Source organism: Tamandua tetradactyla, chromosome 1 (genome assembly GCF_023851605.1).
Source record: "Tamandua tetradactyla isolate mTamTet1 chromosome 1, mTamTet1.pri, whole genome shotgun sequence".
Classification (NCBI taxonomy): Eukaryota; Metazoa; Chordata; class Mammalia; order Pilosa; family Myrmecophagidae; genus Tamandua; species Tamandua tetradactyla.
In genome coordinates this window covers 6,646,697-6,671,819 of record NC_135327.1, presented here as the reverse complement: position 1 = coordinate 6,671,819, position 25,123 = coordinate 6,646,697, and the positions used below count along the sequence as shown (strand labels likewise).

Sequence of the window (25,123 nt, the reverse complement as noted above, 5' to 3'; positions counted from 1 at the left end):
GGACTTACACCATCACCAGAACACTAAAGACAGAAAGTACCTTGTTTTTGGACATCTCGCTTCCAAATCTGTGAGATATTGAGTTCTTAAATCACCGAGTCTGTAGTTTGTAACAGCAACTCTGGAAAACTAAGACAGCAAGGGACCAAATCACATCTCCAGGCTCCAGGGATGGAGGAAGCAGCCTTCATCCAGGCTCTTGAGAGTTTCAGACCTTGCTAGAGTGGGAAGATCTGTCTACTTTCTGACCACACTGGGTAGAAGGCTCACAGAATCCTGGAGCCAGACTCATTTCTGGTTTTCCTTGTGCTCCCAGCAAAATAGTGAGCAAGTCTCACATCTCCTGCTTCTGCACCCATGAGTGCATAATCTCACCCCCCGATTCTGTGCTGTCTGCTGGAAGTAGCAGGCCAGGCTGGTAAGGGAGTGAGAAGAGGAAGTCTTCCACCTTTCCTCTCTTCCAAAATACTAGAGGTGGGGTTGGCCTCTCCCCTGGCTTTCTAGGACTCTCCAGTTAAACCCACTGTCCAGGCAGGACCCAGCGGCCCTGGGCACATGTAAAGAGGGAGCTATGGGCAGGGGGGTGCTCACGTGTCATGAGGGCTACAGATTCCTGCCCCTTTGTTGTGCTGCTGGAAGAATCCAGAAGAAGCAGCCAAACTCACCAAAAATCTTGTTGGTTAATGTTTCTGGTGAGTGTCCCCAAATCATCTTTAAGAAGACTACCAAATGACCCTTTTAAAATTAAAAATCTATTAAATAACTAAACCCCTTCTCATGCATTTTTTTCCCTTGTTGTTGGGCTTCTTGAGGCCAAAAATCTATGGAGGAGGCTGTGGAAAAGCAATCATCCAAAATCAATGGGTATTTGGGGAGCAGATTTCCATTTCCTATCCTCTGCCTGCCACTTCCTTCAGTTCTTAGCCACCTCCTTATTTGTCTTCTTACTTTCCTCTTTGCCTCCGTCTCCATACCCTTTCCCAGGCCTATTCCCTGCCCATCTGTATTTTTCTTTTTTCAAAGCTAGCCAAGTGATTCTACTTGCAGCCCAAGACTGAGAACCTCTGGTCCTGGTGGCAGCCCCACATTGTGAATGTAATGAATCCACTGAATTGCACCCTTGAAAGTGGTTGAAATGGGGAATTTTATGTTGTATCTATGTTACCAGAATCAAATTCTTTAACGAATCCCTTAGACGGCGCTATGGGCATGTCAGACTCAAAAGAACTCGTGCCATAACAGTCTGCAGTATACTCGGGTTTTGAATAGCAATTTAATTATCTCAGTGCAATATCTTCTGTCACACTAAATTAAAACGTTTATTTGAATTTATTTTATTTTATTTTCTTAAATGCCAAAAACACCAAGCAAATGCAAACATTCTTATTTTGATCATTCCATTCTACATACATAATCAATAATTCACAATATCATCACATAGTTGCATATTCATCATCATGATCATTTCTTGGAACATGTGCATCTATTCAGAAAAAGAAATAAAACGAAAACAGAAAAAAAAATTTGTACATACCATACCCCTTATCCTTTCCTTTCATTGATCACTAGCATTTCAAACTAAATTCATTTTAACATTTGTTCCCCCTATTATTTATTTTTATTCCATATGTTCTACTCATCTGTTGACAAGGTAGAAAAAAGGAGCATCAGACACAAGGTTTTCACAATCACACAGTCACACTGTGAAAGCTATATCATTATACAATCATCTTCAAGAAACGTGGCCACTGGAACACAGCTCTACATTTTCAGGCAGTTCCCTCCAGCCTCTCCATTACATCTTGACTAACAAGGTGATATCTACTTAATGCGTAAGAATAACCTCCAGGATAACCTCTCGACTCTGTTTGGAATCTCTCAGCCATTGACACTTTGTCTCATTTCACTCTTCCCCCTTTTCGTGAAGAAGGTTTTCTCAATCCCTTGATGATGAGTCTCAGCTCATTCTAGGATTTCTGTCCCACATTGCCAGGAAGGTCCACACCCCTGGGAGTCATGTCCCATATAGAGAGGGGGAGGGTTAGGGTTAGGTCACACTACATTAAAACGTTTATTTGAATTTAATAGGTTTAGTAGTTTTGTTTCTTTTCCATTTGTCTTAGTTTAGTTGTACAAGAGCTATAAGCATAAAGAATTTATGATGAGTTTTGTGTTTGTAAATACTTAAGTGCCGTTAAAATAAAAATAATTTTAAGTAAAAAAAAAAAAAAAATCCTATAGACCTGTACAGCACAAAGAGCGAGCCCTAAAGTAAATGATGCATTTTAATTAATAATGTAGTTATAATAATATTAGTTCATCAATTGTAACAAACTTACCACACTAATGCAAAATCTTATTAATAGGGAAAACTGTGTATGTGTAAAAGGAGAATATACGAGCATTCTGTACTTTTTGCATGATTTTTCTGCCAACCTACAAATTCTCTATAAAATAAAAGAACCTCGAGTCCAGGTAGTGAGACTCCAGGGAAGGCAGGCATCGGTAGCGGCTCCAGAGGATGTGGCATCAGTTCCTTGTCTTGAAGGAGCCCTCGGTGTAATAGGTAGACACAAGTAACTGTTTCTGATGATTACTTTAATTTAATTTAATTCAAGAAGTTGCAAACTGGCATGAAATGGTGCCAAGCCTTCCGGGGCTCTCCATGTGCCCACGCTGGCTCACTCTTCCTGCCCCCACTTTGCTCGGTACCCTGGGGGGCTGACACCCCGCGGCCCCCAGGTCCCTGGTTTCTGGTTGGGTGCAGCAAGTGAGGAGCACAGCGGGAAGTCAGAGGACAGGAGAGGAGAGTGAGTCTGGGTGTCTGTTCTCGCTTCCGCTCTGGGGTGTGTCCTGGCGGCCTCTCTCCACGAAAGGCATCAGCGGCTGTCAGGAGGCCCCTCCGCGCAGCCTCTCAAGTTCCAGGAACTTTCCTCCTCTCACCCCTTCTGGCCTCGGGGTGCGATGGCCACCCGCTGGCAGGGGCCCTGGGCTCCTATGCTCTCCCCGAGACCTTTCTTCCCGGTGCCCACACCTGCATAAATAGTTTTCCCGTTACCATCTGCTCCCTGCTTGGACCCTGGATTGGTCGCATATTTGAAGAATGATCAGATAACCTCTTGTCAGGGAAAAATGCATGAATAATGCAAGGCATGTAGTGGTATCATAATAAATCAGATTATTACTGATGGTGGCATAGGATTAGGTGCAGGTAGAAGCCAAGGCATTGGGGTGGTGGCAATTGGTCATGTCATTAGTCATGACAAATGTGATGATAAAGATTGTGGCATTAGGAGGCTTTTTCTGGCAGCCCTGGAGCGCGTACATGGGGAAAGGGAAAAATGAAGAGCTTTGACTATCCAGTTGAAAACACATCCCTCCTCCTCTCAAACCAGCTCATTTTAGAGAAGGATGGAATGACCTGTTGGAGGCCACCTCATGCCACCGGCTGGGAGACCACACCATGAGGAGCAGGAGACTTCCCCCAAGGATGTGGCATATGCTTTAAATCAGCGTCCAGCATACAGGTCCCTGTCCCCCAGCACCAGAATGAACTGGTCCCAGAACCAAATAACGGTGCTGCTATTTTCCTCCCACGCTAGTATCTAAGAACACACTAGTGGAATTGTTGCTTCCCTGCCTCCCTGCCTTGAGCCTAGAGGGACAGGTGGTCTTAGAGTGCAAGGAAAGATGCTTCCAGGGGAACATGTCACAGCTTTGCTGACTTGGAAGCAATGACAGCTCCCTGGCCATTTTTGGCCCCCCAAGACATTTAATCAAGAGAGAGAGAAGGAAGGATGTCTTGACACTGGGTTAATTGAATTAATCCCAGTTAATGCCAAGGGAAATCGGGTTGCTTCCATCCAATGGGGTAAGGTCTCTGGCACACCTCTTAGGTCAATGAAAACTCTAGGAACCCCATAAAGGGAAGATCACCAAGCAGGTGGATGCCCAAGAGTGAAAGCTTGATCACCTTGCCAGGCTAAGCACTGATCTAGCAGTCAGGGCTAAAGGGGATATGGAAGGGAAGGCAGAAGGAGCCTCGTGGCCAGCTGCAGAGCTGGGGTCTCTCACAGCCCTGTTTCATGTTGAGTGTTTCTTTCCCTTTCCCTTCCCTCTTAGTAAGAAGAACCTGGTGCCGGCTATCGTTGTAGGTTTCAGATGAGTTTGTGACTAACCTGACATCTCCCCACAATGATCTAGTGACCCAGGGACTTGAGCGATCCCTGCGATGGGGACATTCACTTCTCACCTGGATGAAACTCAAGGGCGAATGTTGATGGGGGAGAGGAGGGGCGGGGCAGAGGGGTGGAGTCGGGTTTCTTTCTTTCCCCCTCCAGACCCACCTGCCACTCTGCTGCATCCTGCCCTGCGGGTGCCCTGCGGGTGCCCTGCGGCTGCCTCAACACAATGCCTTGCACTGTGGCTTCTGACAGGAATCTGCCGGTAGGTACAGATAGGAGATCAGAGGGGGAAAGGAGAGTGCAGTTGGGGTACTTCCTCCCCCATGTCCCTCCTGTGCCTACCCCACCGCTTGGCTCCTTCCCGGAAGCGTCTTCCACCCAGGCCCCTGTTCCGGTGACCAGCCCTCCCCTTGTCCCTTAGGTCAGGCAGTGGCAGATGGCTCCTGCCATCACCAGCCAAGGGCACTACTCCTTTTGTGACGTCCCTGCATCTGTCCACAGCCTTGCACATTGTTCCATTCATTAAACTTTCATTGAAGTGCCCAGTTTGAGTGTGCCATTAATTTCCTGCTGGAACCCCAACCCATACACCTCCGTACTACCTACTAAACTTATATAAATCCTTAATTTTGCAACCACAGTCTTTCAGCTCCTCTCCTCACCCCCCTGCTGCCCACCCTCCATGCCCTAAGTTCGATGTACTCTAAAGACAAGGTACCAAATGCCAAAATGCCTACAATTCACATTGTTCAAAGGTATAATATTTTATATGTGATGGGACAGTTTTGCTCCAAGTTTGAGAATTAGAACCCCTTTTCAGGGATCTTTGTCTCTTTTATGGCCTGATTTTGAGTTTTAAGATGTTTTTAGAAGTCAGTTGTTTTATTGACATTTCCGCCTGACGAATGTCAGGCTACCCGTGAGGACAGTGATACTATTCAGAGAAAACCAGTCAATTGGCAGGAATGTCCAACCTTCCCTTTATGACTAAGGAATCCACAAACACCACATTTCTCATGTCTTTGTTACCTCTTGTAACCTTCTCCTCAAGGCTTTGAGAAAGAGTGAGGGACGAGGAATGTAGAGGCCAGACTTGAAGATATATATGGTTTCTGTGTCTGCAGCTGGGAGCTGCCCCTAAGAGCTTAACATCACAGGCTGGAATCAGTTCCAGATGGACTAAACATGTAAATGCAGAAAATCAAACCACAGAATTGTATGTATTGATGTGGAAGGAAACGAGATATATATACCCATTTTATGTATGTATGCAAACGTACATAGAGAAATGTGCCCTCCTCTCTTTTCCGAGGTCTAAGAGCGTGACTGTCTCCCAGTCTGGTCGCCTTGGGGTCCCCTTCCATGCACTCCCTTGTTAGGTCACAGAGGTGGTCCCTGGAGGGCTTGAGCTGTTTTGTTAGGCAGGAGGTGGGGAGAGGGATTTTCAAGCATTCTCAATTTGGCACGAGGGAGGCAAGCGAAGGGACGGAGCCCACTTACACACAGCTGATGGTTCTCGAAAAAGGATGTACAACACGGGCAGGCCTGGTTCTCCTCGCATGGGGCCATCCTGTTATTTCAGGGCTGCAGTGTCGGAGCTGGTGCTCTGGACGTGGGGTGGCCCGTCCTCCCCACGCAGACCCAGGGATGGGGCCCAGGCACCCGAAGCCTGACGCTCCCTCCCACTTCCCCTTCTCCTTCCTTTTAGGTCCCTTAAGTCCTAAGGCGCTCCTTCCCTTTTATCCTATCACAGGGCTCCATGGCCCAAGAAAAAGTGATGGTAGAAAGAGGCTGTAGTGACCTAAAACTTTGTATGTCCTTTAAAGATTAAGGAGGGCTCTTCAGAGGAGGAGAAATGCTGCATTTGGTCCTAAGACACCGTTCCACAAGGGTGAAGAAAGTGCTTAAAAAATGTTGAATTTTAGCATCCTGCTCCATTTGATCATGGATAATAAAGGAATACTTATAAGGTTGTCAGCAGTTACCCCCATACGGTATGGGACGGAGAAAGAACTAAGAAGGAATTGAGGGAACATCCCTTTTTATTTGATATATTTTTGACTTGTGCTATTTGCATTTAAATGGTTTGAAAATAACTTTTATATTAAAAGTTTTTTTAAAAAGAAAGAAAAAAAAACAAAGAAGGAGAAAAGAGATTTGAATATGGATCAGAATTTTGGAGGAATTTATGTAAAATGCCTGAGTAACAATTTGTCAATAGGTATCAAAAGTGTAGTGAAAGTGTTCATAAATGTTGACATAATAATTTCACTTCTGACAGCTTATCCTGAGGACATCTTCCTAAATATTACAACAAAAACTCTTTATATCCAAATGTGATCAATAAAACATCATTCAGAATGGGAAAAAAAGGAAATACTCTAAATTCCCAAGCATATGAGCAAGAAAAAAAAACTATTATATTCACAAAGGAATACTATGCAGAGATTTAAATAATGTTGACACATACACTGTACAATAACATAGGAAATGTCCATTATATGGTTAAGAGTAAAAACAAAATATACAAATATATAATTTATAATCATGCAAAATAATACAAGTGAATGTGTCTCTAGAGAAATTAATGCTTAGGGGAAAAACAGAAATTACATATAAGTGTTAACAATGAATATTTGTGGTGTTTTTCTTACTTTTAAAATTTTCTGAACAAGAAAAGTATTTTTGTTACTTTCATAATGAAAAATAGGTTTTAAAAATCATGTGAAACTGACGTTTGTGCATTGGTTTGTGTTTTATGATCCATTTTCATTTACTTGGCAAATATGTATTGAGGGCTTACTAGATGTCAGGCATTGTAAGAAAAAGACAATAATTTGTCTTACAGAGTTTAAGGTCTAGAGGGGAGAAAATATTAAATAGTCACAATGCAACGTACAGGTTCCTGCTGTGATAAGGAGAAATACAGGATGCCTGATGAAGATTCGGGGAGGGGGACTCCATATGTGGGGCTCAGCACACATGAATGCGTGGGGATGGGAAAGGGCACAGCACATCCGAGGAACTGAAATAAGACTGGCAAGGCAGTAGCACCGTGAGAGAAAGGTTGGGGTAGGCTGAGGTGCAGAGGAGACTCTGCAAGACTGAGCCTGGAGTGGATTGGGGCAGGAGGCAGGGAAACAGGGACAGTTCCTTAAATGTGAAAAATAAAGTGCATTGGAGCTAGATATTTTTCTGGCATCTCATGTACTCCTTTCACTTTATCACTGAACTTGAAAGAACACTGAGTATGTTTGCTCATTTTGCTTGATAAATTAATACGCTCAAGTGGGTAGTAAAGAGAAAATCAAAAGCAAAAGGGAAGGAAAATTTTGCAAAAGGATAAATATGATGAGTTGTGCACAGTATGTCCCCTATGGGACAGTTCTTGACAGGAATGGCAAATTAAGAAGGATGGGTCTTCAGAGCAGAAATTAATAGTAAGAGGAGGCAAAAATGTGTAGGGCATAAATATGATTAATTAGAAATAGTGTGATCTACATTTAATAATGTATAATAGTATCAAAATGTGATATTAAATAAGATGGTTTTAGACTAGTATCTCCCAAACAAACTTACTATACATCAGAATTATGTTGGGAGAATCAACTTACAGAATTACTTTGGGCACTCTTTTTTTTTTTTTTTAATTCATCTTCTAGAAGACTCTAGAATCTCTGACTTCTTTATGTACTGGTATTGGAGACAAATACTTTAGATGACTTGACTAAAATTATCCTTGATGTGCTCAAAAGTAGACAATGCATTTTTTAAAAGTGTCAAAATGGATGCTCACCTTTTCCACAGTCTGCCGAGGTCATATCATGAGATATCTTAGAATAACTCAGGTATCAGTGCTTGCTGATTTTGCAGCATCCATCCCACTGAATCCGAGTGGAAACTGCTCTCTAGACAAAACTCAGGTCTAAGCGACAGTTATATTGACTCACTTCTCTCTTCCCTCCTGAACCTTGGGATATATTTTTGCCATGGAGTGTGGGATGCAAGACAAGGCTTGGAACCCCAGGATTTCCTGGGAGGTGTGTGGTCCCTAGGATGTTTTCCTGTATCACCTTCCCTGCCCCTCTCCCTCTATTTCTATCATCACAGGTATCTTCTTGACCATCACTGGGGCTGGAGGTGGGGGAAGAGCCAAGGACATGCCACAGGTGATTCTGTGGCAGGCAGATCCTCTCCTAGCCCTTTCCCAGTGGTGCAGGTCTGGCAACTGGGACCCAGAGAAAATGCTGTGCCCATCGTCACGTAGAGATTAAGGGCTGGAGCCAGCATTGGAGACCATTCTCCAAACCCAAAGCTATTTCTACTGTTCATGGAACTAGTCTAAACTGACTCAGTTATTTTGGAAAGAACGTTCTGATTCTCCCTTAGCCCCCATTTCTTTCCTGATGTCCATATCCTGCCAATAAGAGTGCAAGATAGAAAATGACCTCGGGATTAATCACTCCTGGACATTTATGCTCTAAAGGGCTCTACTTCTAAAGTTAATCTCAACCCAGAGGAATGTGGAGCCCACAGCTTGATGGCAGGCTCACTGGGAGCCAGTTAGAGAAGGAATGCATTGGACTGCAGTACACTAGAGAGATAGTATTCCTGGCCAGAAAAAAAAAAAACAAACAAGTTATTTCATGTTCCTTGAGACTTCCAGCCACAGACTCCCTCCCGGGTGCCAGCCCCACAGTATCAGTCACGGTTTCTAGATGCAAATGCACTCCTGGTTGTTTTACGCAGAAAGGAAGATTTGTTTTGTCAATGTAGGGTAATTCACAGGCTCATCAGCTGGGCTGGAGCATAAGGGCTAAGGGGAAGGATGGGAGCAAGGAAGTCTACAAAGCTGGGGCCCCAGCTAACAGAACCCTGAACCCTGGGTCCCCTCAATACCACCGTCATCATTGCTGACACTGGTGCCCCCTGGAAATGGGACGAGGCTGTCACTGTGGCTGCTGCCATCAGAACGAATTCTTTGGTCTTGCTTCTTTGCTTACTAATTCCCAATCCAAAGTCTGAGATGGGCCTGACTGATTGGCTGAGCCTGAGCTGAGGGTCCATTTTCTAGCTGCAAGGGAGGCTGGGAAAGTGAATATGCTTGTTATTCACCTACTGTCTTTCAGTTTCAAGGTTGTCCTTCCATCCTCTTCTCTCTGATGCTGGGACAGGACTCTGCAGACTAAGATTCTTCTCACTCTTTTGCCAGTTTGCTTCTAGTTAGACTCCATGACTGGATGGCATCGGGAGGGAGCTGAGAGGTGGAATGAGGGGAGAAGGGATTTTTTTTTTGTTTCTAGCCCCCATTGGCATCCTTCCTGCAGCAGAAAACAGTTACCTCTCCAGGCTCAGGTGGTTTTGGCTCTCTCCATGCTAGCTGCTCTGCACCTCCTCAGAAATACTTCATGCCCCTCCACCTGGTGGCACAAGCACCGTTTAGACCATGCTCCCCTCAGGATTCTGAAAAACTACTGCTGAGCACCTTAGAAGACTGAGTGCCAACCACCAGGTCCTATGCCTTGGCACCCCTAGAGCTGTGAGAACAGCTGTGTCTGGGCCCTTTTCATGAGCTTCTGGGTCCGGGTGACCCCCAAACCTTTATTTTCTCAAATCTACAGGGGATGGATGTCTCAACTTCCCCCTTCTTGGTCTTTTAGTCATCTGATACTCATGTAACCAATTCCTGGCATTAAATCCTTTCTGCCTGAAATTCTTGCCTGGCTTTGGTCTTTTTAGACTGGACCCTGATTAACAGTGAGAGAGTCTGGCCTTTTCAGCTTCCGTGGTGGAATGCTGGTTTGACATCCCACCAAGGGATCTTTCAAATGTAGCAATGAGATTCAGAGGTGAATATTAAAAAGCAAAAGGGCAAATAGCCCATATAGCCATCCTGGGCCAGTTGGGGGAAGGAATCCATTGGACCCCCAGTAAGCTGTGGGAGCTGACAATGCCTTGCTACCCTTCAGATCTGGATTTGAGCTCCAGTTCTGCTATTGACTTGCCACTTCAGAAGCTTCTGTTTGCACATTTGTAAAACAAAGCAGGGGGATTGGGGTCCATGGAGCTTTTTAAGCCCCTCTAGTTCTGGCATTCCCTGAGTTTCCAAACCAGCCACAGCTTCCTCTGGAGACAGTTCTGAGGAGAGAATAGAAAAGAAGGGAGAAGAGACAATTCTGGGTCTGCATGGCACCATGAGTAGTGCTTAAAGATTCTGTTTGGAGTGTCCCCTGCGTTCTTATGGGAAGAGTAAGGACCAAACATTTAATAACCTCCAGCTCCACTGAGCTCCTCACGGTGCAGGAGCTTGCTGTGTGCAGCCTTCAGGGCTCTAAATTCAAACCTGAACAGAGCAGGTGAGCAGAGACTACAACTGCAGGGAACACTCTGGCCATTTCCAAGGATCTGTGAGCCCCTAGGACAGAGTGAATCTGTTCCAGCCATTCATGTGCATCAATCTCAATGAAGGACTGAGAAGTGCCAAGGGGTGGACGAGCACCAGGTATTTATCAGATTTTGGCAGGATTCCTCAGCTGCCATATTTTCTCAAATTCAGAGGTATTCTTTGACATGTCGTGCACCACCTTCACCTTACAGTTGGGAAACTGAGGCCCCAAGAAGAAAATCTCTCCATCTTTTCCTTTCCCAACCAAGTCATACAATCGACCAGTGGCAAAATAGGAATTTGGAAGTCGATCTCTTTATTCCCAGATAGGAGCTCTTCCCATGGGCTGCAGGACAACTGGGAAGTTTAATAGCCTCCCAATGACGACTTTTTGGTCATTTTTCTCTGGATCATAGGATGCGTAGGACTGGTTAGGCTTACCGGGAGAGCAATCTAATTGCTGCAGAGGTGTGGCATCCAGAGCAAATGGAAATGTGGGGAGATGTTGCACACGGAGACAGCTTGGCTAGCCCAACATTCTGGATAACTGTTTTGTTAGCAGTGCTTTTGAGGTCTTCAGCTCCGCTCTGCCCTGACGCTTCCTCTTTCATTAATTCTAATATTTTCTTCTTGTCCCCTTCTATACCAGAACCAGGTATTGATAGAGTTTGGGGGCATATATTTTCTCCTCTGCTGAACTGCCTTTTAAAGATCATCCAATTCACTGGTTGTGAAACTTCATAATCACTTGGTAGTTCTGGTTAAGAATGCAGATTCCTGGGTTTTACCCCAGAGAGTGTGACTCAATAGGTCTGGAGGACCCACGTCTTAAATAAGCCTCCCCCCATCTACCACAGTTAACTATAATATAAGTAGTTTGCTAGTAACATCTTCAGAAATAGTGATCAACCGGCCCATTTTACAGAGGGAGAAACTGAGAGATGAAGAGAGGAAAGGTCTTGCTTCACAGAGAGTGGACCCCAGCCCCTCTTTAAGACCTTTTGACTCAAGTGACAGTGAACAATAAACTTATTTGAAAAGATTTGTCAAGGTCTTCATGTGCTGTAGACCTCATGCTGTGGCGCTCCCTTCTCAAGCCTGGCACCCCTTATCTTGCCCACTCCCTTGGGCACCCCTTCTTTCCCAAAGGCTTCTCCGTGCTTTTACTGTCCCCTTTCCCTCCCCTCCACTCCTATCCTTTCCTCTCTGCTTCCCCATATCTCCTCCTGTCATGCCTCTCCCCAATTATTTTTTATTTCAGAGTTTTCGAGCCACATTGACTTGTAATATCTGAAAAAGTAAGATAATAATCAATAAAACAGCACTTCCTTCCAATATGGCTTTCCCTCTGTCACATCTCCTTGGGTCGGGTGTTGTTGGAATGGCTACCAGTATTTTTGGCATCCAGTTAAAAAGAAGGTGAGCTGGGGACACATTCAGTTTGGAGTTAACGAGATATATTTAGGTGTTCTCAGCCACATCTACATATAGTTAAGTTGTTGCTAGCTGTCCCTACGCAGAGATGGCTCCAAGCAATATTCCTATTTCCCACTCGCCAATCCCTTCAGCATCATGACATTGAGGCTTGAGGCTAGAGGTTGTATTGCAACATGAATTTATCTGGCACTAGCAGGATGGGGGTAGTGGAGGAGAAACAATATTGGAAATGTATGAAACCAGAAACCAGTCTGTGGAAAACTCTTTTAAACCTTAGACATGTGAAACTATGAGTAGAAAAATCAATTCTCATGGAAGCCTATAACAAAAGTTCTTTACTGTCAAGAATATATTTGATAATTCAATCAATGCAATTTTAAATGCGCCATGCATTTTTCTTTTTTCATGGGATTGTGCAAAAGAGGATTTATCAGAATTCCTGTGTTTTGTTTTTTTTTGGCTTTTATGAAAAGAATTTATTACGTTGCAAGTTTACAGTTCCAAGGCCATAAAAATGTCCAACTAAGACATCCAGAGAAAGATACCCTGACTCAAGAAAGGCTGATCTGGGAAGGCACGGGACTAATTCCTGTGTTTTTAAGGCACAAAGCCAAAGCAGAATTATAGACAGCACATATTGCTGTGCATTCAGTCTCTTGTTTTATGCATCCTGACTATAAGCGAAAGCATCTTTTAATCAACCATGTTAGATGAAAGACTGGATTATCTTTCCATTCCCTCCGTAGAAAATGATTTTTACAAAATTGATGTCATAAATGTAAAAAAATATGAATAAGGACATTACACTGTTTTTGTGGATTTTGGGAAATGTATGGTATTTTTCATTTTTTTGAAATTTGTAATTTGGTTGTGATTTCCTTTCTCATTTTAAATAATTCACTTTTGTATTGCATTTGTATTTGTTTTTAAAGTAGTTTCAAATTTTATAAGCTTTAAACTATATAAAACCTGGATCTGACAATTTTTCCAGGGTAACAGTATATCCAGAGTTTTAAATTTACAGAACTCTCATACTCCTCATTTCCCTTTTTTTTATGTCATCAGAAGACCTGAAGACCTCTTGTTTCCTGAAAACTGTATACAGAGAGCAGATGTGAGTTATTCAGCCTCGGAGATATCAGACATCACAAAGCACTTTATTAGGGGAAACTGAGTGTGGGGCTTCCAAGGGGTAAGTGGGGGCCCTGAGAGTTGAAGAGATGGAGTCACACGCTGAGAAGGTGCCAAAAGGGGAAGATGTTATGTTTGAAAAGAAGCTGAGCTGGAGGAAAAGGCAAATCCTGGGGTTCAGTTTTTGGAACAGCCAAGGTCTTGGTGGCTGAGAGCTGGTCAGTGGAGGCCGACACTGAGAGGGGCTTGGACTGTGGGTCAAATCTTGGGGGTTGTCCCAGCATCTCCTTATCCTATCCAGGAGGGTGACTCTGCAAGGTGGAAGGTAGAAAAGGGTGAAATGCTTGGACCCTACTCACTTCAGGGACAAAATCTTGCAGCTAATGGAGAAAGAGGGTGGGATCATTCTTTACATCTTTTCACAGAAAGAGAAAACAGAAGTGGGATGGCTTTTGGAGGGCTCATAGATTGATTATATGTTCCAGTTTTTCCCAGTAGAGTCCCAGTTTATGTCTGTTGCCCATGTGTAATGATTAATGGCACCCCCTTTCACTCTCAAAGGTGTCTTGGTTTGTTCGGTAAGTTATGTGGTTGCCCAGGCTATAAATCACCTCTAAAGGAAAAGGAAGAGAACTAGTGATGAGATTTGGTGAGAAGTAAAGGTGTGGAGTGACTGGCTGCTGAATGGTGTCTGGCACTGGGCTGGGCTGGGCTCACTTTGCCTCCTTCTGACTTGCTCTTGGTACTTCACCACCTCTGCTTCCTTTCTCTGTACCCCCAACTCCCCTCCTACCCACCAGCTGCCCTGGGGCTACTGCCTCCTTTTCCAGCCCATCCCCTTTCCAAAATTATCTTTCCACTTACACCTTTGCATGGTGTGTTCTTACTCTCTGGTTGGAGCTGGTTCTGCCGACACTAAGGTTGTAGCCATCCTAGAATGGACCAACTAATACCCAAACCTCCCAGCATGGCCCTGGTGAGGACCGGAGGACAGGGTCCCTGGGACTCACGTTTATTTTGGCAGGTGACCTGGCAGATAGCTTCAGACTGGAAGTTGTTATTGTTCCCTTGGCAACCGCCGTAGATGAATCTGGTACAGACCTCAGTTTCCTTGTTATACCACCAGCGTGGAAGGTAGGCCATGCACGGGCCAACCTCCTTTGGCAGCTTGCATATGTCTATAGGGAGACCACAGAGCAGAGCTGTTTAGGTGCCCGCCTCCCTAGGAACACTGGCCTCCTCCTTCCTTTGGCCACTGCTGTCATTATCTCCACTGTAGTCAGATGACTTTGACTTAAGACTCTGATCCTAAGTGAGTACTTTACCTCTCTGGTCCTTTACTTCATCTTTAGGACGAGAATACAAAATCTCCCTCTGCTTCTCTTACAGGAGTGTTGTAAGGAGCAAACGAGACTATATCATGTTGCCACTTTTATTCAGCCTTCTCCACCTCCACAGCTGAACAACAAATTCAAATTGATTTGGCCTCTTAAATGACTCACCTTTATTGCCCTTTTGCCCTTCTGTCACCTTGCAGCACATCTCTTACTAGATATATTAACATCTAATCTTATGAAATAGGATTGCCATGAAAGGCCACCCACTGATCTCTAAGGCATCTCCAATCTACTCCACGCTGGTTTCCAGAATGGCTGATCCAATAGGCTCAAGCTAAAGTTCTACCCAGACGGACTTCGGAGTCTGTTTATTCCTCCTCCTCTCTGGTTTTAGCTCTAATTTCTGTGCCAACACCCACACCTGTGAACTTCGTGCCTTAGAAAATTTCATGCCTTCACACATACCTGGAAGAGGGAACGTTCATCCCTCTCTGCTAACTAGGTATGTTCTTCAAAACCCTTCCCAGGCATCAGCTCTTCTATGATGTTTCTCCTGGTTCCATTCTGTACCCCTTGCTTTTCTTTACTGCTCCTCAATCTTGCACCCACATTTATAATTTCCGCATAATTATTTGTTTCCATTTTCTGACTTATCCATGAGAATGTGTTTTTGGGGGGTGGGGATCGTTTCTTATGTCATCTTGGCATACCAGTACCAAGCAGACAATCTGACACAGAATGGATGCTCTGGGATTGTTTCCAGTGAAAAATCAAATGCATCCTGAATTTAAAGAAGCATTCACTGGCCACCTGCTTTGTGCACAGTGTTAGAAAGTAAAACAGAGCTCTTTGGAAGCTTGTGGTCTGAAGTACAGCAATGATAATTATAACATTTATTAAAGTGTCAGACACTGTTTTAAGCCCATGAAATATATTAACATCTAATCTCATGAAATAGGCCCTATTATTATCCTCATTTTTCCAAGGAGGAAACTGAGACTCAGAGAGGTTAGGTAACTTGCCCAAGGTGGCATAGTGCTAAGGAATTTGAACACAGACAGTCCATTGTTCTTAGGATCAAGGCCAGACCGTCTAACTTGGCTGACAAGATCCTGCCATGTCAGAAACAGGAACTAAACTCCAAGTTTAGTTCAGTTCCATCTTTCTCCATATTTCTCATCTCAACATACTTGTGCCCACTCTCTGTTCTCTGCCTTCCCTAGGCCTCAGCATGCTGCCTCCCAGATACAGGGCCTTTGCACATGCTATTCTCTGTGTCTGTAAAGCTCTTCCTTCCAATGTTTGCCTACCTGTGACCCATCTTTCAAGTTTATATTATGGGAGAAACTTTCCTGACCTCCTTGACCACACTGAGAAAGTGAGTCCCATCCTGGACCTCAGGGGCAACCAGCATCTACTTGTTGAATGAATGAATGGATGAATAGTCCTTGATAGTCCTTTATTAGAGCCCAGTGATACTGGCAAAGACTGTAGGAGATCAAAGGTGGTCAAGAGCGGCCAGGAAAGGAAACCTGGATTTATATGGACAGAGAGGCCAGAGAAAAAAGCCAGGAAATACCAACATTATATCTGTCTTCTATACCTACCATGTCACTGACCCAACCTTGACATTTGATGGGGCTTTGGTGGCTACCTGGCATCTTAGAGAATCACAGAAGAGTGGCCAAGGGAGCATGGGGTCTAATGCCCACCGCTATTTACGGATGGGGAGACTGAAGCCAAGAAAGGAAAAGTGCATACACAGTGATGGGGGCAGAAATGAAACAGACCCCACGCTGCTCCAGTCTGGCACTACCAGGCGTCACGTGGAAGATGTGCCCAGCTGTAGAACAACGACCCGTCATCAGTGAACCAGGAGGGGAGGTCCCACGAGCCAGAGAAGGTGGGCCAAAGGTGATTCGGGCAAGACAGCGGTTAAAGCTCAGGGACCCTGTGCTTTACCTTGTTTGAGGTCTAAACATTTCTTTCCACAGCTGAACATGCAGCATCTCATATTCTTCGGGCAGTGTTTGTGCATCGTGCATTGGTTCCTTTCTTTGATTTCACATTTTACTCTGATCTTGGGACATCTTTCTGAGGGAGGGAAAGATATACTTCCTTGGGGTCTTGAAAGGGGCCAGCGCCCCTCCCTTCCCCGGCCCAAGGCAGCACTGCTGAGTGAGGGCAGCGTTTCAGCTTCACCAGTTCCCCGGGGGGAGGACTCTCCGGGGGCTCAGGACTGTCACAATACTACCACCCCCCCGGGCCCACAACAGTTCCCCCATCTCATCCTAAACGCACCCCGACTCCTACCCCACGACACACAAGATTCCTGGGAGAAGGAAGCTTTCCTCTAGTTAGTCTCCTCCCTCAGCCTTGCCGTGTCCAGACACTTGCTTGGGCGGCTCTAGCGCCCGGTGGCTGAGAGTTCATTCCTTGAGTCAGCCTGCCGGGCTTCCGAACCCTGTGCAAACCTTGGTACACCTGGAACCCTCTCTGAGCCGTGATTTCCTCATTTGCCTCATAGGGTTGTTTTTGAGGAATAACACAGCCAAGCTTGGAAAGCAATTGATTGTCAAGCTGCCTGAGGCATAATAACAGTGACTAACATTGATGAAGCACACACCAGGTGCCTGGCTTTTCCCCCTTTAGTCCTCATTACAACTCTGTGGGTAAGTCCTACCAATATGACATTTTATTTAAGAAGGTGTCTGAGGCACAGGAGGCTACGTTAACTGCCGCAGGTCCCACAGCTCCTAAGAAATGAAGTCCCAATGTGTGGCTCCTGACCACTCACTCTCACCCTCTGTCTTCTGAGTACTCGGTATATGTTAGCTGCTGATTATGGGATGTTCCTATCTCAACAGCCTAAGGGACTTCTGGAGACCCCCAAAGGCAAGGGTTCCTTGTGGGTGTGAGGGCAGAGAGAATTTTAGGAGCTGCAGAGGGAAGATTTGGAAGCTGGTGTGGGAGGTTCTGGGAGAACTGGCCTGACTCTCTTGCAGGGAAGCCCCACAGGCTTCCCAGTTAACTTTGTCCTGTTTCTTGAGCTCCAGTTCCAGGCACCTCCAGGAAGAACTTCTTGGCTGGTGCCCAGGGGCTCAGCTGCCTCTGACCCACCCAGGTTCCTGCATTCACTGAGGGCACCTTGGAGGAAGGAGGCATAAAGAAGGCTCCAAATGCCACCTGTCTGTCCCACCCGGGGTCCCAGGCTGAGGTGTGGAAAGCTGTCCTCCTCTGTGAAATCATTCTTTGTTCCCTCCTCCCAGCTGAGTGCTTCTTCTCCAGGGCTTGGACCCCAATACTTACTGCGAAAAAACCCATCAACCAGCCCAGGTTCCTGGACACCCCCCAGGAGGATGAGTGGTACCAGAATTGACAGAAGTCCCGAGAACGCCATTTGAGGAGGGCCTGGCCTGGCTGGTGGCACGAAACGAGGAACAGCGACTCAGCCGTTCCTGCCTCTGAAGTTGTCTGCCCTGGCCCAGCCTGGCACTACAGGAGCCACACATCACTGGAGACAGCCAGCCACACTCCCTCCTCAAATCCCCGAGGCCCTCAGTGGGGCTGGCTGGTACCCACAGCCTCGGCCCTAGGAGAAAGGGTTCCTGATAGGTGGTTCCTAATCGTCAGCTCTCTGGGTTGGCCTGGCCTTCTGGTCAACCAGGGGGAGGGGCAAAGCTTGGGAAAGGCTTTCCAGACTTCCTCAGTGGTAGGGACTGCCCACCTCCAGGAACTTCAGTTTTCCATGGGAAAATCCTAATTCTCTTATTACTTTCCTTTTTTACACTTCTCCTAATGTGTTTTATTTTATTTATTTATTTATTTATTTATTTGTGTGTGTGTGTGTGTGTGTGTGTGTTTTATTTTAAAATCACTGTTTCTTTTTCTTCTCTCGTTGCTTTTTTCTTTTACTCTGTGCTTGTCTCTCTTGTTCTGTTAGTTTTCCACTGTCTGGGTCTCTTCCTTCCCGTGTTTCTACCTCTCTCTTTCCCTTGTGTTACTGCCTTTTCTTTATCCATTGCTGGAGGGTAAAGATTTTGCGGTGAGTGGGGTATGAGGGAAGAACGAGGAAGATCACCGAATCTTCAGATGGTGCCTGTCAAGGCCGTGGTGCTTTGAGAACGGGAGACCTTTGATCACTGGGGATTTAGAATAGGTGAAGCAGGTGGGAATGAAGAAATGTCAGCAATGTCCTCAGAGCCAGCTGCAGCAGCAGTGCCCGGAGCTGGTTCCCCGAGGCCTCCCAACTTCTTTCTTGAAGCAGAAGTAAGAGAGTGGGCTCGGGGTGGGGCGTGAGGGAATCGGGGCTTTGCGAGGGGCGGACGGTAGGAGGCACAGTTGTCGCACTACCCCGGTGTACTTGCCACTCCTCTCTGATTTCCCCTGCAGCCTTGGGGGGTGGCTCCAGGGCACACTCACAGTCTCCCATCTCAAGCCGCAGAGTCTTTACTTCTCTACTGTGGTTGCCTTTGACTCTGCGGGAGCCGGCCTGGCTTGGCTGTCTGAAAAAGAGCAAGGGACTTAATCCCCCCAGGCATCCGGCGGGGGTGGGGGTGGGGGTCTGTGGACAAAGACCTCGGCTTCCCCCCCACGGGAGACAGACGAAGAACATCTGGAGGTATCTTTTGTGTGGTCTTTAGAAGGTCCCTAGAAGGCACTGGGCCTCAGTTTCCCACAGTGGTAACCAGCTCAGTAATGGCTCATTCCTTCTGTTTGTATCACTCCTTTCTTTGCACTGCTTGGGAGATCTCCTGAATAAACTACGTATACTTGCCCTGGGGTCAGCTCCTAGGGGATCCAGACTCAGGCAATACCCATGGGACCCTTGTCTTAAAAAGGTTTTAACAACTTATTTTATTTTATTTTTTTTAAGAAACAGAGGGGGGTGACACTATCCTTGCAGGTTTCTATTCTCAAGGTTTTGACCGTCCTTACTCCCTTAAGGTGTCAGCGGCAAAGTGTCCCGTGCTGGAGATGGGAAGTAGTCAGCCTCAGGGACATGGACGAAACAGCACTTTATTGAAAAAAATTGGGGGCAACACAAGCATAAATAGGGGGCCCTCGAAGTTGGACATAGACGAGTGAGACGTAGGCATGGGCTCAAAACAAGAACGTTATGTCTGAAAGAGCTGAGGTGGAGGCGGGGGAGAAGCTCATCCCGGGCCAGTGTCCGGGAGAGCCCCGGACTTGGAAAGCTGAGGGTGGAATGGTCGAAGCCAATTTTTAAAGCATCCGTCAAGCACCGGCACATTCTTGGATTCTGAGCCAAACCCTGGTGGTTGCTCCAGTTCGTCCGTATCCATTCAGGAAGAGGAGCCTGTTGAGAATGTTGCACAGAACCAGGTGAGTAAATAGCTTGGGTTCAGCTATTCTTTGGAATGGACCTTTTCAGTTAGGTTTGTACATCTTTTCACAGGAGGAGATTCAAAGGAAGTGCGTTTGCTTTAGGGGCTATAAACCTTTCACAGCAGCGGAGTGGGGATGGATTGCTGGTGAAGAGGTGTGAAGAGGAAATGAAGGACCTAGAATAATTGGCTGGTCAACACGTCCAGTGCTAGGTCGGCTGGACTCCGACCCCTATGAAATTGGTGTCTGAGATGTCACCACTTCTGCACGCTCCCTCCACCCCTAACCTCCCTCATACATTCCGGTTTTGATTAACGACCATCTCCATTTCCATCCGTGGTTTCCAGAAGGCCACTTTGCCTACTGCTCTGTGGCGTGTCGTCTCACTCCCAGATTGGAGCTGGTTCCCAAGCCGGCCAAGGTCGCAGCCATCCTAGAACAGACCAGCCAGTGCCCAGACCTCCAGATGGGGCCCTGGCAGGGACGGGACACCGGGGCCCCGGGACTCACGTGGTTTTCGGCAGGTGGTCTCGCAGAGGGCTTTGGATTGGAAGTTGTTATTGTTCCCTTGGCAGCCGCCATAGATAAAACCATAACAGGTGTTATTTCTCTCATCATACCACCAGCGACGGAAGTAAGCCATGCAGGGACCAGAATTTTTTGGCATCTTGCATATGTCTGCAGGGAGACCCCAGAATTGAGTACTCAGAGTGCCTACCCTGGAAAAAATAGCCGTTAGTGTTTCCCCTGGCAACCACCATAAATGAAACTGGAGCAGGCTCCTTTTCTTTTATCACTCTGTGGGAACCTGGCTCCTTTGGCATATTGCAAATCTCTGCAGAGAGACCCCAGAAGAGAGATGCTAGGGTTTCTGCCTCCCAGAGAATATTGGTGTCAACCTTTCTCTCTGGTCACCGGTCGCATTGTCTCCACCGAGAGGGAGGAGACTCTGGCTTCAAGGCTCTGCTCCTAAGTCAACCACCAGGGTCTTTGTCTTCCCCCACTGTAAGATAGGAATGCCAAATCCCCCCTGCTGCTTTTCCCACAGACGTGATGTGAGGTGCAAGCTAGCCCACCTTCACGGCCCTCTTGTGTTGTGAGCTCTGTCTGAAGATCATTCCACAGGTAAAACCTACCTTGGCTCTAGCAAAGTCTGGCCATGATTCATGAGGGCCCATCATGATCAGCCGCCAGCCTCGTCTCTTACCACAGCTGCTGCCCTTTGAGCTCCATGGTCCAGCAATAGTCAAGCCCCCACGCCCTTCACACCCCCTGGTCTCTGCACCCTACTCCTTGTGCCCACAAACTGTTGCCCATTAGCAAGGATCCTATTCTTCCTTCAAAACCAGTCCGAGACTTGAACTTCTGTGTGATGTCTCTCCTGACCCACTCAACACCCCACATCCCGAAGGTGCTTGGACCATGCTGTATTTTCCTATGGTGCTCAGGAGTCACGTGTGCACAGTTGTCACTTGTTTACACTTGTCTCATCCACGAGGTTGTGAGCTTCTCGTGACAAGGGATTGTGTCTTGTTTCATCTTGGAACCCCAATTCCTAGCAGACAGTCTGGCACAGTATAGGACTTTACAGAAGGTACCCGTTAAAAAAAAATGTATCCTGACCTGAACTGAATAAATCATTAATTGAGCACCTACTATGTGCCTTGACTAGTAAAGGGAGAAAGAAAAGAAACAGTCTTTGCCCTTTAGAAGCTCACAGAAAGAACAAGCAATAGTAATTCAACCTAATATGCAGGCATTGTTCTAAGCATTTCATATACAACAATTTATTTGATCCTTAAAATAACCTTAAACATTGATCCCTTTATTATCTGAGAAAATTGAGGCATAGCAAAGTAAGACTGTAAATGTGTCCATGACAAAAAGGCTGGTAAAAACTGGACCTAAGATTTGAACTCAGGAAGTCTCAATTCAGAATCCCGGATCCGAGGATTGCACCCCTACACACCTCCTAAATAGCTTTCAAGCACTTCCCTCTCTTTTCCTTCCCCTCAGCTACGTCCCCAGTTCAACGTACCATTTTCTATCATCATGAAGTCCTTTAAGGCACCGGGTTCCTCCTTCTGTTTCCCTACAGGACTGATACAAACCTGGTCATGCCACTGCTCCATCCAGGTGGATTTCTGTATCTCTTAGGGTCAAAGCAAGACTCTTGACCTGACCTACCCAACCCTGTGTTATTTGATCTCTACCTAGACCTTCTCAAACCGTGTCCGTGCTTATCCTCTGGCTTCTCTAAACCTCACTATTCTGCCTCCCGGTACTGAACTTGTGTACATGCTGTTCCCGGTGCCTGGAAAGCTCTTCCACCCGGTTTTGCCTAAGCCACAATCCATCCTTCTCATGTCAACTCCAGGCTGCCTTCTCAGGGAAGCCTTTCCCAACCTGCGAGGCCACATTGAGCAGGGTAAGTCCTATTACGGTCTCAGAGACACTCAATGAATATTTGTTAAATGAATAAATCAAGACTCCCTGGCCATCTTTTTGGAGCTCAGGGAGATTGCAGCAGCAAAAGAAAAGCACTGTGGGCTGGAGCGGTCAGGGAAGGTTTCCTGGAAGCAGAAGCTGTTGCTAAGTTAGATTTGTCTAGACAGAATGGTGGCCAGTCTGGAGCAAAAAGCCAGGAAATAAAAATTGCTTATTACTTTTCGCAAAAATGTTGGTATATGATGGGCCGATAATGGCCACCTGGTGACTCAGAAAATCATAAAAGAGCGAAACTTAGCCGAGCGACCATTGTTCCATCTCACTTCTACACCCATCTGGGGAAACTAAGGCCCAGCCAGGGGAAAGATATTACTCAATGTCATATACCATAATAGTGAAGCAGTGAATCCAAGTCTCAGGTCTCCCCAGCCCAGAAATATTGCCCAGACACCTGGACTCATGAAGCAGGAGATGATGCCGGTGCAGACGGAGGGTAAGGGTGGGGCTGGCTGCTCCGAGGCTCTGAGTATTACCTTGTCCGACGTCTAAACATTTCTTCCCGCAGCTGAAGACACAGCACTTCTTGTTGTTCTTGCAGTGTCTGTCCCTCGCACACTCGTCCCTTTCTTTAAATTCACATTTCCCTCGGACTCTGGGGCATCTCCCTAGGGAAGGGGCAGGCTTTTATCCTTGAGCCTTGCAAGGCACTGTGCCCACCCCTCTCCAGGCCAGGGCTGGGCGTCAGAGAAGTTTCCTTTCATTTTGCCTATTCCCGGGAGCCCTTTTCCCTCAGTGCCCCAGCTCTGCTTGTATTCCCTCCCTACCACCGCTCACTCTCCACCTTCTTACCTCTGCCCACTTCCTAGCCCACCCATCCCCTCTGAGGTGGGATTTCTCAGCCTCAGCACTGTTGGCATTTGGGCTGGATTATTCTTTGTTGTGGGGCCAGCCTGTGCATCGTCCACTGTTTAGCAACATCCCTGGCCTCTTACCCACTGGATTCCAGTGGCACCTCCCAATTGGGACAACACAAATGTCCTCCAGACATTGCCAAATGTTCTTGTGGGGCAAAATGGCCTCCACTGAGAAGGCGGGCTCTAAACCTTCTCAGGTTGGCCTTGTTGAGCAGTCCTTCTCAAGAAGTTCCGCTGGGTGGAGCTATCATACAGTGATTAAACTTGCTCTCCCTGGGGTCAGTTTGTTTAGAGTTCTAACTATGGGTCTGCCACTCCATTTCTGTGAGCCTTGGTCTCCTCGTTTGTGAAGTTTTAGCTTTATGAAGTTGTGAGGATCAAATGGGCCAAAGTGTGTAAAGCTAGATTCATAGTAACTGGTGCATAGTAATATTAATTAACGTTTAAGTATTTACCCCAAGTTAAGCATTCTAAGTGTATTAGTTCATCTAATCCCCATACAGCTCTGTGAGGTAAGTTCGGTTACTGTCCCCCATCTTACAGATGAGAGATGGAAGCATACGGAACCTAAATACCTTGCCCAAAGCTACGTGGCTACTACTTGGAATCAGGATTTGAGCCCACCAAGTCTGGCTGCAGCTCACAGTCTTTAAATCGCTGCTTTCTAAGCACCCAGGGGATGCTAGCAATTATTATTACTACAGAGTCATGGAGCGTTAGTGTCTTAGGTTTAAAGGAACTTCTCTCTGTCCCAAAGTCAAGGAATCCCTGGGGTGCAATGACTCTTTCTAGGACTATATTTTAAAAAATGAGGATCTGGTTTGGATGATGAAAGGGGCCTGTCTTTCTTGCAGGTAGGGGAAAAGGCCTACCAGATTCCCATAGTCCCTCCCGTAAATGTTAAATCCTGTGATGCCTCCTTTCCCCAAGCAGGACCATCCACTTCTTAGGGGCTGCAAGGAGTCTCGGGTCTTGGCTCTGGCCTTCAAAGAAGAGCTCGTCCATGGGGAGTTAGGAAGAAATATTCCAAATGACTCCCTCCTTTCCCAACCCGAGACCTGGACTAAGATGGTGCAAAGCAACTGAGGTCTAAGGATTTGTTCCTACTCCTTCCTCTCAGGAAACTTCTCTCTCTCTACAGGGCAAGGGCTTAGGTCCCGATACTTACTGGGAAAGAGCCAGTCGGTGAGCCCAGGTCCCTGGACACTTGCTAGCAGGACACTTGCTAGCACCAGGATACTCAGAAGTCCGGAAGTCTCCATTCCAAAGAGGTGCTGGCCTGTCTGGTGATTCCAGAACTTAGAAATATCTGGCTGCCTTGGTCCAGCCGATTCCTTCAATAGCCAGTGTCTTGGATGTGAGAACTGGAGACAAGCCAGCCACCCCCTTTCTTGCTGGGAACGCCAAGTTCCTGAGGTTATCAATGAAACTAACTGGCTTCCATAGCCCACAGGACAGGGGGCTAGGCTGGGCCATCTAGAAAACCGGGGGCATGAGCAAATTGACTCCCCCTTTCCAGGGTATCTCTGGAGGAGCTAATGCCACCCTCTGGGATCTTCATCTTACTAATTTTGAGCGTTGTGGATTGTCTGCAGTCTCTTAATTTTCCATTTTTTCTGCTCTCTTAACTATCACACCCACTCTGCTGATCTCTGACAATGTGTCTCTTGTGATCACTTGGTATCTTTTCGTTTCTCTGTGCCTCTTTGTACTTATGTTTGACTTTTTCTCTTTTTCTGTGGCTCTCCCACCATCTCTGTGTTTCTTTCTCCCTCTCCCATGCTTTCTTCCCACCCTTCTCTCTATTTCTCTTTCCGTTAGGTCACCTGTATTCCTTGGCCAAGGCCAAAGAGTAAACATATTGTTACAGAGTGGGATGTGGGGAAGGAATCAGCCTGATAATTGAGTCTTCAGCTAGTTTCAGCCAAGGTTATGTTG

The 25,123-nt window shown here is 46.4% G+C and overlaps 2 protein-coding genes across 2 annotated transcripts; both read right to left on the bottom strand.

Annotated features, from left to right (window-relative positions):
• Nucleotides 1–13,156: 13,156 nt before the first annotated feature.
• Nucleotides 13,157–17,931, bottom strand: LOC143689768 (WAP four-disulfide core domain protein 6A-like). The gene is made up of 4 exons (XM_077167912.1): nucleotides 17,784–17,931; nucleotides 16,437–16,568; nucleotides 14,148–14,315; nucleotides 13,157–13,448 (listed from the first exon to the last, which is right to left on the bottom strand). The coding sequence occupies exons 1-4, from the start codon at nucleotides 17,872–17,874 to the stop codon at nucleotides 13,426–13,428; spliced, it is 414 nt and encodes a 137-aa protein (XP_077024027.1). The 5' UTR covers nucleotides 17,875–17,931; the 3' UTR covers nucleotides 13,157–13,425.
• Nucleotides 17,932–19,664: 1,733 nt separating this feature from the next.
• LOC143689757 (eppin-like) lies at nucleotides 19,665–24,723 on the bottom strand. The gene is made up of 4 exons (XM_077167908.1): nucleotides 24,354–24,723; nucleotides 22,805–22,936; nucleotides 20,334–20,501; nucleotides 19,665–19,794 (listed from the first exon to the last, which is right to left on the bottom strand). Exons 1-4 carry the CDS (start codon nucleotides 24,445–24,447, stop codon nucleotides 19,781–19,783), a joined length of 408 nt encoding a protein of 135 aa, XP_077024023.1. The 5' UTR covers nucleotides 24,448–24,723; the 3' UTR covers nucleotides 19,665–19,780.
• Between the last annotated feature and the right edge of the window lie 400 nt (nucleotides 24,724–25,123).